The following is an 11,995-nucleotide window of genomic DNA, read 5'->3' on the forward strand; positions in this document are numbered from 1 at the left end:
CAAATTTACGAAACCTTTTCTGAAGCCAGCAAGATTTTGATAAATCATTAAATACTTTTTGAAAATTATTAGCGGAACCTTTATAACCAATTTTCAAATAAATAAACACAGAGCTGGCAGGTGTGACATGCTAAACACAGAGCTGGCAGGTGTGACATGCTAAACACAGAGCTGGCAGGTGTGACATGCTGAGCACAGAGCTGGCAGGTTTGACATGCTAAACACAGAGCTGGCAGGTGTGACATGCTAAGCACAGAGCTGGCAGGTGTGACATGATAAGCACAGAGCTGGCAGGTGTGACATGCTAAGCACAGAGCTGGCAGGTGTGACAGGCTAAACACAGAGCTGGCAGGTGTGACATACTAAATAAAGTAAACGTGAAGATTATTCCGAATGAAAACGCGTGTCACTAGGGCTTTTAAATAGTTTGTTCCGTTCGTTCCTGTGAAAGAACGATTTTTCCCTGAGGAACGACGCCCAGCCCTACAGTTCACATTTGTAACATCTGAGCCCAAAACTTAAGACAGGGTATCATTATTAAAACCAGTTTTAAAACCCGGGTTTGACGAATGGGGTTAGTCAGTTTTGTGAATATCAATATTTTTGTCATGAAATACTATTTTTTTTAGTTTCTTTATATTCTCCATTTTTGTCGAATCAAAATCTACAAAATCTTAAGATCTCAAAAAGGACATTCGGGAGTTTCGTTCGACGATACTCTTTTAAATTTCGGACTCTAGAGTGAAGATTTATTTTTAATTCGGTTTAGAAAGTTTCCGCAATTAAATAACCTTCCAATAGTTTAGCCAAGAGGTGGTTAGAGGTGTTTAGCCAAGTCATTTTATTGGTTTTGTCTTAGTGATTGAGCCTCAAAATGCCTAAATGACTGAACAATAAATATATATGAACATAAATATATCGATATAGTTGATATTAATTCTTTTCTTATTTGTGACAATATACTTTATTATTCAATACATGCAATACATAACATACATCAAACATAGCAATAGACTTTTAGGACGCTTAGCCCCCATCTTCTTTTTCAACTTTTAATTGTGGCTCTATCTGTAAGCATCTTCTCTTTGTACAATATAAAACTTAATAACAACAAAAAAGTTCGCGGATTTAATAATACTTTTTCGCGCATTTTTAAAATTTTACAAAAACCAAAAAATTTTGGAGAGTAATTTTTGTAACTTTCAGCGTCCTGTAATCTTCCCCGGGGTTATGTGAGGTCCCGTACGAAATTTGGCCCCAATCGGTTCAGCCGTTTTGACGTTTATGGGATACAAACGGACAAACAGACAGACAGACAAGCAAAATATAGATAACATTGCAAAATTGCATTCTCAAAATGTTTATAATATCTTTAGTCAGAGAAAAAACTAGCATTATGTAATTTTGCAAGCATGCGATTTTGAAATGTGATTTACAATTCAGATTCTTAAAGATCCTCTACGAAGCCTTAAGCGTTAAATGTTTAAAAACGGACTTGATGCCCCATCAATATAGCCGTCTTATTTTTTCGTTGCAGTTGTAAAATGTCGCTGCAGAACTTTTTTAATAAAATATGCTCGAAACAATCTAAAAAATATAATAATAAATGTTTAATAATTAAGCGAATTAAGACAAGGAATATTCCAAAGTTTTCAGTTATTTTCAGTACATTAACAAAATAATTTTATTCGTCTTTGTTCTTATTCTCAATGCACATCGGAACGGCTAAACCGATTGGAATTATATAATTTCATTTCTTTTTGTTTCAAACTTTCAATTTCCTGATTGACGACTGTTTTATACCTTCTTTTCCTCTAAAATGATATCAAGTGTTAAATTCCTTTCTGTGAAACCTCAGTAAGAAAAATTTCTCAAGAATACTAAAAAGGATGTTTTTATTAACTCAGCTGCAGAGCTTGCAATTTGGTCACAATAATTCTAGGTATAGAAAGGAAATGTAGAACAAACATTTCACTTGATTTATCAGAAATTCTTGCAATAGCCACAAATGATAATAAAGACAATGAAATTTTGGTGGTGTATTTTTCGACCTACGCAAATCCGCTATACTTCACTTGTGACCTACGACAAATCTGACCGACAAGCACGTGGTTTTACAGCTGCTAAATGGACTTGTGGCCGCAGCGCCCGACCCCCTAGCCTGTCCTAGCCGCGGTGCTCGGCCCCCTAGCCTGTCCTAGCCGCAGCGCTCGGCCCAGCAATTGTCTTAACCTAACCTAACCCTCAAATAATACAAAAATAATCAGCTGGTGTAGGTTCGATATTGCAGTAGGTCGGAAAGTTAGTAGGTCAGAAGTTCAGTAGGGGGATGTTGCGTATAGACGATGTAACATTACCGAAATTTTAAATATTAATCTTTGAGGTTTTTTTTTCATGGCTCGATTTTTCTCCATACTGAAGTAAACTAATCAGATTTTTCTATTTACATTTTTACACCATTTTTCAATTTAGAGAAGCCACAAACATGCCTGTGAGTTGCCAAAAAAATTGTTTTGTACATTATAGATAGTAAAAAAGAAACACATGTCCGCATTAATTACTATCTCTCAATTTCCCTTTCAAATTACTTTGAACCTAGAATTAACGGGATTTTTGAATTGGTGATATCATCCTTAAAAAATCGAATAAAGCTTTAGAAAAACACCATATTTATATAAGAAATGTTAATTTATTAGAATTGGGATTTAAAAAATAATTTTACTTTTAGTTCTTAACTTCTCATCCCCGTATTTACTACTTTGTACTTTTTTGTTGGGTTATGCTTTTTTGAATATTTAAGGATTTAAGGTCATTTTTTCGCTATTTTGGAAGGATTTTGAAGAAAAGATCAAAATATGATTCAGATGCATTTCGTTGCTATAATAATAGTCAGTTTAACGTGAATGTGATCGATACAAATAGCATTTTTTAAACCGACATTAAAGGATATGGAGAACTATATTTCACATTAAATGGATACATAACACTTTTATAAAAATATATTTTGATACAGTTAGTCTCAGAAAAAGAACTTACTTCTTTTATTAATAATTATTATCTTTTTTTCTCTCGATAAAAGTGAAACTTTTAGGACTAGGATAAACACCAAGATGAAATTTAATTCCTGTCAAATAGAATTTATCTTAATAATATTGAAAAACAATATGGTGTATAAAATTTTAAAATATAAATCACTATAGGATTACATAAATGATTATATATTAAAAATATGACTTACGGAAAAAAAATATTCTATTTGAAATTTGCTGACATACTAAAGTTTAAATGATGAAATAGAAAAGTTGATAATTGCACAAAATTCCGGAAAATGCAAAGTGCAACTTTATTGCCATGCAATAATGCACTGTTTTGAACACTGGTGCAAACCCAATGCATTTATTTCTTAAAACTAAGTAATAATTTAATTTTTATTCCTTTAATTTTTTTTTGTATCACATTTGATTGCATGTTAAAATATTTTTTGGAGTATTATAATAATTGATACTGTAAAAAACATTTGTTGGATTAAAATTACAGCAATTTGAGTTTATGTAAATTTGGACAAGCATGTTTGCGCTCGCGCAAAAAGAAGATTTTGCCGCGGCATATTCTGTGCGGAGGATCCCGCTCCAACTTGAACCGTGTAAAAAGTCCCAGAGGACTCTTAGCTCCTGATTCTGTCTGTACACATACCTCCATGTCTACAAATACCAGGTATTATGTTTAAAGCAGAGAAAAGGAAACACACATGTCTCAATGGAACTTTAAGCGTAATTTCAAGTGACCCTCCATGCAAATAAAGGCACTGTCAGATTTACAACGGTACCCTTTAAACCTTAAGCTGTTTACCGAGTACATTTTTTAAACATCTTTTGAAAACCACTTAAATTCCTGTAAACTGCGGTGTACTCTGCGTACAGTGTGAAAACTCAACAATTTAATTTTAAATTAAAAGTGATTTCCAAAAATTCGAAAGAAAATTTTTATTTTCTGCCAATTCTGCTGAGTAAATATTAATATTATTAAAGCTTACAACAGTTTGCTAACAAGAGTTCAACAATAAAAAAGTGTTTTCGTAGTTTAGTCAGACAACCTAGATCAGTCAAAGGTTTCAAGGGTACTGTTGTGAATCTGGCATTGTCATCTCTGCATGGAGAGTCACTTGAAAATACACTTACAGTCCCTTTAAGGTTTTGAAAATACACTTACAGTCCCTTTAAGGTTTTGAAAAAAGGGTTTATGAAAAGAAATGCAGACTTCAGTATAATACTCTGGTTCGTGGAGTACAGGACTCACCTCCAAGGGCAGGTAGAAAAAGTTGTAAACAGAACAAAACAAAACAAAACAAAACAAAACAAAACAAAACAAAACAAAACGAAACAAGAAGACAAAACGGGACAATTTACATTAAATGAAATATTCGCTTCTAGTGAGGTAAATGTGCCTAATTACTGTTGCATGTTTCTAAAAATAGTTTATTGAATTATTTTTGGCGTGGATACAAAACGCCTAATAATGTTACAAAACACACAATACAACAAAACGCCAAATAACAAAACGCCCAATGTTACAAAACGCCCAATACAAAACAGCCAATTATAAAACGCACAATGCAGCAAAACACACAATGCAAAAAAACGCCCAACTACAAAACGCCCAAGTTCCGAAAAACGGTAAAAAATCGAAAAAAGTCCATTGAAGTTCAAATAGCATTAAATTTTTAATTTTAATTTTTTAATATTGCTCTACATTGTTAATACACCAGGAACCCTTATATCTTTGTTTACAATTAAAGTGAACTGCAGTTTAGGCATTTCAGTAATGAGTGTAAAAAATTATTCTGAGGAGTAAACTTGTAGTCGATTAATAATCCGTCCAAAAATGACAGTAAATTATTGGATAAAGGAATTGAGTTTTCCCCACAAACTATGATATTCTAATACCTTTATCTTTGCAACCCAATGTCAGACACCTTAGATTTTTCAAACTATAAACTCTGTTAGATCATGTAATCTAAGTTTTAAATATCAAATTTTAAACCGCCAGGTTGCAAATATAAAGAGAATGGAATATTCAAGTTTGTGGTAAAGACTTGAATTCCAAATAAATGTGGTTCGAATACAGAATAAATGTGGCTCGGATACAGAATAAATATTCTCGAATTCTTGATGAATGTGGCTCGGATACAGGGAAATGTGGCTCGGACACAGGGTAAATGTGACGCGCCATACTTCCTTGGAAGGATAAAATGAGTAAAAAACATGAAATATTTTAACAATAAGGCCATTTTCATTGTATCGTGTATCTACTGCATATTGTTTTAAATTTTGAATTTGAAATACGCTTAATAGGATTCTTCAAGGATAGTTTTAAGAATATTGACATCTCAGGCTCTTTAAAACCTGAATATTTTCATTATTCAAGTTTCAACCTAGAAAATTTTACCGATTATTTTTCAAATTAGTATTATTTATAGTTTGTTTTTATGTACATTTTGGTATAACGGTGGTATAACGATGCAGTAGACATTCCGCGTTTTAGAGTTAGACAATTTTCCATAAATTATATTGTGCTTTATACATTCCATGCAGTAGATGGGGCTTATAGTTTCTACTTCTTCAAGGGGAAGGGAAGCTTAACCCCACTCCTTGAACAAATCTACCCCTGCTCTGAGTTTAATATAAATTCTAAACCATCCTGACAGATTTACTGGATATTGCAACGTGGTTCAAAAATTGGAAAAATCTCATCTCCGTGAACATTTATTGAAGATGGCATTCTTCATCTCTTTTATACCAAACTGTCTCCTTTTTATCTTGTCCTATTTTAACAGAAAATAACAGGACCAGAGGGGGGGGGGGCTAGGGGGACTGATTTATAAATTTAATAACAATTAACCACCAATGTCAATTATATAAAAATCACAAATATTTATATTATTTACATTACTTTATTTGTTTCATGAATAGAGTTGTTTCCTTCATATATTTGAGTAGGGTTTGTTATCTTACAATATATAAACATATACAATATATATATATACATATATGTAGGGTTGTTCAGATTATTTCATGGATAGGGTTGTTCAGTTAAAAAGGAATGAAGGTGCTCAGTTTACTTAATGAATAAAGTTGTTCATTTCACCTTCTGAAAAGTGTTGTTAATTCAGTTTACCTTAGGAATAAGACTTTTCGTTTTACTTTATGATTAAATATGTTCAGTTTACTTTATAAAACAGGGTTGTTCACTGTTCAGTTTACTTTATAATCACTGTTCAGTTTACTTTATAATACAGGCTTGTTCACTGTTCAGTTTACTTTATAAAACAGGGTTGTTCACTGTTCAGTTTACTTTATAAAACAGGGTTGTTCACTGTTCAGTTTACTTTATAAAACAGAGTTGTTCACTGTTCAGTTTACTTTATAAAACAGGCTTGTTCACTGTTCAGTTTGAGTCATGGATAGGGTTGTTCAGTTTTCTTTAATAATAAAGTTGTTCAGTTTACTTTATAAATAGGGTTGTTCATTTAAATTCATGAATAGAAATGTTCAGTTTATTTTATGAACAAAGTTGTTCAGTAAATTTTATGAATAGAATTGTTCAGTTCCCTGATTTACCTTTATGAATAGGGTTGGCTAGGTTTCTACAAGATATTGAAGTTTGGACAATCTTGGCGTCAAATCTTCTTCTAGTCCTGAGTTAACAGTAGATTTAATGGAGTTCAAGTTTAAAGGGAACAAACCTCTCTCTTTCCTTCGTACTTTCTTATCTTATTCAGTTTTTTCAATTTATTTGATAAATCTATCCTTCTTTTCCTCTTTTATATTCCAATGTCTTCACGCATTTTTCCTTTCAACATTGAGTTTGCCTTATTTTTAAAATCATTTTTTTAATCTTTTTCTTTTACGAAGAATTCTATTGAGGTCGTTGAGGAGGTGTTATGAAGGGCCGCCAATAGCAACATACAATATTGATGTGCGGGGTTCGGATGTCATTCTGCAAATCCGGTGGTTTAGATGTTGATATGCTTGGCTTATGGCGGCCCTGCACCCCCTCCCTCAAGATACAAATATGGTTTTTGTTTGTTTGTTTGTTTGTTTGTTTGGATGTTTGTTTGTTTGTTTGTTGTACCTATGATTATGTTGAGTTATCCCCACTGTTTGTATTCCAAGGGTAAAAGTTTCTCCTGGAGTCAGAGAACTATCCACAGCACCTAGATACATGGAGTACATTACTAGGAGTACAGTTACATGGAATACATTACTAGGAGTACAATAAATGAAGTACATTACTAGGAATACAGTTAACTGGAGTACATTCCTATGAGTACAGAAACATTGAGTACATTACTAGGAGTACAGATACATGGAGTACATTACTAGGAGTATATTACTAAGATTGCATTACTAGATGTACATTACTAGGAGTACATATACATGGAGTACATTACAAGGAGACATCTACATGGAGTACGTATATTACTAGAAGTACATAATTCCTATTTAAGAGAAATATAGTAGTAATTTTACTACAGACAAATTTGTATTAGTGGCATGTATGATTTACAACGGTACCCTTAAAAGCTGTGCTTAATCAAGAATGAGATATCCGTGCTTTTTCTTTTTAGAAATTCTTTATTTTCGAATATTTATTCTGTTACAGCAACAATAGAGGAATCTGTCTGATTTAAACACTGTGTCGTTGTGAATCGGTATATGTCCCTCTTTGAATTAGAAGAACATTCACTTTATTTGAATTATATTAATAAGTTCCGGACCCAAAAATGAAGAACTCTGACTAAGAAAACCAATCTGTTATCAGTTACTAGAAGGTTATACTTCTCCCTTAGTTTCCAGTATTCTCCTAATAGTAATAAGTCTAAGTAAGATGTTTCTAGGATGGAGCATCAGTCATATGGGAAACTGAGTACCCAATACCCATGATACAGTAGGATACATTGGTATATGAGATATACAAGGATACACTGGTACATATTACTCATAGAGAAATTAAAAGCAAAGAGTACTTATAAACCACTCCGGAAATTCTGGTGTGAGTGGGCCATTGTTTAAATTATGAGATACATTTAAACGTTTTGATTTTTCGCCTCAGATAATAAAACTCTTAAGGATATATAAATATATATTGGATTGATTTTCATTTTCGTTCTTTTCTTAAGCGTAATTTCAAGTGACCCACCATGCAAAGATGGCAATTCCCGATTAACAACGGTACTCTTGAAACCTTTATCTGATCCAAAATATGGGAGATATTGTCGTTTTTCTAGACGTCAAAGTGTTTATTTGTGATAATGTATGTTTTCTTGCAGTAAAAGAAATGGGCAAGTCACTTTTGATAGATAAACCATAATTGAAAATAAACATATTCAAAAGTTGTTCATGATAATGATTAATTATACAAAAAGAACGAAGAACGCAGTCTCCTTTCCAACCAAGAAAACGGGTATTTTAGAAAAACTGTCTTTTTTAAAACAAATAAAGTGAAGTAAGAATCCAACTTTTCAACTTTTTATTAAATCTATGCTAAGATATATAAAATATTTAAAAACATCCTAGTTGACTGGTCACATTGGCTTTCCTTTGGTGCTCCTCAAATGTATTTATAGAGAAAAGACTTCGTACGTCTTCTTTTAGGATTATCCATTATTTTGAAATAGTTTCACAATTGTATAGTTTTGAAGAAGTACGAAACGAATTTGTCTTTTGATATCTATCTAGTAACGAAATGAAAAACGACACTTTTTAAGAAACACAATATATCTATTTATTTTATTTACTTAGTACAGTCATGTATAAACATATTATTCTTTAGCTTAAATAGATTGGTTATGAATAACCTGAACATTATATATATTTAATATATCAAAGTGAAGAAATTAATAGCAAGGGAACAATTCACAAAATTCTACAAATTAAGTCTTTGTCACAAAGTCTGATTTTCTAATCCATTTTTTTAGCAAATCAATGTCATAGACCTTAGATATTTTAAACTGTGAATTCTGTTAAATCAATGTCGTAGACCTTAGATATATTAAACTATGAATTCTGTTAAATCAATGTCGTAGACCTTAGATATTCTAAACTATGAATTCTGTTAAATCAATGTCATAGACCTTAGATATTTTAAACTGTGAATTCTGTTAAATCAATGTCGTAGACCTTAGATATTTTAAACTGTGAATTCTGTTAAATCAATGTCGTAGACCTTAGATATTTTAAACTATGAATTCTGTTAAATCAATGTCGTAGACCTTAGATATATTAAACTATGAATTCTGTTAAATCAATGTCGTAGACCTTAGATATTTTAAACTATGAATTCTGTTAAATCAATGTCATAGACCTTAGATATTTTAAACTGTGAATTCTGTTAAATCAATGTCGTAGACCTTAGATATTTTAAACTATGAATTCTGTTAAATCAATGTCGTAGACCTTAGATATTTTAAACTATGAATTCTGTTAAATCAATGTCGTAGACCTTAGATATTTTAAACTATGAATTCTGTTAAATCGATGTCGTAGACCTTAGATATATTAAACTATGAATTCTGTTAAATCAATGTCGTAGACCTTAGATATTTTAAACTGGGAATTCTGTTATATCAAATAATTGTAATTCACGTTAAAAACATTTTAAAATTTATTAAAAAAATTCGAAAGAAAATATTTTCTGCCATTTCTTGAAAGTAAAAAATAATATTTTTTGTAAATTAACAAGATTAAGTCCAACAGCATTCATCAGTCAAAGGTTGCAGATCGGATATGCCACATTAACTTACCTGAACAGTAGGTTGAATAATCTGGACAGCAGTCTGCTAGATGTAAACAGAAACTATCCTTTAATTTACCTGAACAGTAGGTTGAATAATCTGAACAGCAGTCTACTAGATGTGAACAGAAACTATCCTTTAATTTACCTGAACAGTAGGTTGAATAATCTGGACAGCAGTCTGCTAGATGTGAACAGGAACTATCCTTTAATTTACTTGAACAGTAGGTTGAATAATCTGAACAGCAGTCTGCTAGATGTGAACAGGAACTATCCTTTAATTTACCTGAACAGTAGGTTGAATAATCTGAACAGCAGTCTGCTAGATGTGAACAGGAACTATCCTTAAATTTACCTGAACCGTAGGTTGAATAGTCTGAACAGCAGTCTGCTAGATGTGAACAGGAACTATCCTTTAATTTACCTGAACAGTAGGTTGAATAATCTGAACAGCAGATCTACACGATCTACTCATAATTGTGTACAATAATATCTACACGATCTACACATAATCATGTTTGCAATACATTTAAATCTAGAAAGAATCGTGTACAATATCGTACCCTACCTGTCTGACTGTCAAATACAACAGCTAGATATAATTATGTACAGTATTATGTACACAATCACACATAATTATGTACAGTATTATGTATACACATCTAGACATATTATTATGTACACATCTAGACATTATTATGTTTACAATACATTCAAATCTAGACAGAACCGTGTACACTCTTCATTTTTATGTACACTACCTGTCTGACCGTCCTGTACAGCAGCTCCCTCTCTCGGCACAAAGGTTCTCCGTGAACCCTAATGATGGAAGAAGAAGAAGAAGGCATGTATAAATAAAAATATCCATTTTCTCTGTAATTCGATAAAATGTTATTTCTTTACATATATGCAATATATGCATAATGCATATATTGCATAATAGGTTTTCAATATCGATACAAACAGTGGAACTACATGCACATGAAACTCTAGAAATAAAAGATTTTTTTAAGTATATGATAATTAATTATTGCTAAACCATTTATAGATCACATTTGGTTTAAATTATCACAAACATAAATTTAAAATTTAAAATTCGAAAATATCTCTCAGATTCTGATTCATGCTCGAACTGAGCTACAGGTTCAGGGTCAGACCCGAGATTTTTATATTTAGAGGTGGGCTCTGTATCAAATTCAGTTTAGGGATCTGGTTCTATTGCAGGGTCTAGTTCAGGCTGGAAACCGTCAAGTTGAGGAATAGAAGATGAAACTAAAAATTGGGATTGTGTTTTTCTCTTCGTTTGGGGGGGTTATAACAGGAGGTCACGTTTCCACTTGGAGCAATCACAGAGATGGTCTTTAGGATCTAACAGACCTTTTCTTGGACTGGGGTGTTATAGGAGACCTCTCCTGGGACTGCAGGGGTATAGTAAGACCTCTCTTGGGACTGCAGGGGTATATGTAGACCTCTCCTCGGACTGCAGGGGTATAGTAGACCTCTCCTGGGACTGCAGGGGTATATGTAGACCTCTCCTCGGACTGCAGGGGTATATGTAGACCTCTCCTCGGACTGGAGGGGTATAGTAGACCTCTCCTGGGACTGCAGGGGTATATGTAGACCTCTCCTCGGACTGCAGGGGTATATGTAGACCTCTCCTCGGACTGCAGGGGTATAGTAGACCTCTCCTCGGACTGCAGAGGTATAGTAGACCTCTCCTGGGACTGCAGGGGTATAGTAGACCTCTCCTGGGACTGCAGGGGTATAGTAGACCTCTCCTGGGACTACAGGGGTATAGTAGACCTCTCCTCGGACGGCAGGGGTATATGAAACCTCTCCTCGGACTGGAGGGATATAGGAGACCTCTCCTCTGACTGTGGGGTTATAGCAGACCTCTCCCCAGACTGGGGGATTATAGCAGACATCTCATCGGACTAGGGGGTTATAGCAGACCTTTCTTTAGACCTCTTAGCTGACACACCTCTCCTAAACCTCTTTCGTTTCTTCTCCTTCTCCGGGGTTTAGAGGACTGGGACCATTGTTTTTTAAGGGTTAATAGAGTAAACCACTCATTACCTCCTCTAAACCACAAGTGAAGCTCCACTTCTACTCCTGCTTGCATACACTCCTCGTACAGTCCCAGGAGCTTAAGAGTAACCCTCATTGTTTACAGGTTAGGTGTGTAATTTCCATGAAGAGAGAA

General features: G+C 33.4%; 1 protein-coding gene across 1 annotated transcript; it reads right to left on the minus strand.

Annotated features, from left to right (window-relative positions):
• Positions 1-3,202: 3,202 nt before the first annotated feature.
• Positions 3,203-7,344, minus strand: LOC111714392 (uncharacterized). The gene is made up of 3 exons (XM_023489490.1): positions 7,132-7,344; positions 6,618-6,694; positions 3,203-3,701 (listed from the first exon to the last, which is right to left on the minus strand). Exons 1-3 carry the CDS (start codon positions 7,287-7,289, stop codon positions 3,532-3,534), a joined length of 405 nt encoding a protein of 134 aa, XP_023345258.1. The 5' UTR covers positions 7,290-7,344; the 3' UTR covers positions 3,203-3,531.
• Between the last annotated feature and the right edge of the window lie 4,651 nt (positions 7,345-11,995).

Source organism: Eurytemora carolleeae, unplaced genomic scaffold (genome assembly GCF_000591075.1).
Source record: "Eurytemora carolleeae unplaced genomic scaffold, Eaff_2.0 scaffold1568, whole genome shotgun sequence".
Taxonomy (NCBI): Eukaryota; Metazoa; Arthropoda; class Copepoda; order Calanoida; family Temoridae; genus Eurytemora; species Eurytemora carolleeae.

Coding starts and splice junctions, on each gene's coding strand:
- LOC111714392 (XM_023489490.1), bottom strand. CDS start 7,289: ATGTACTTCATTTATTGTACTCCTAGTAATGTATTCCATGTAACTGTA. Junction 6,695..7,131: donor ATAACTCAACATAATCATAG/GTACAACAAACA, acceptor CTGTTAACTCAG/GACTAGAAGAAGATTTGACG. Junction 3,702..6,617: donor AGCCAACCCTATTCATAAAG/GTAAATCAGGGA, acceptor TGGTATTTGTAG/ACATGGAGGTATGTGTACAG.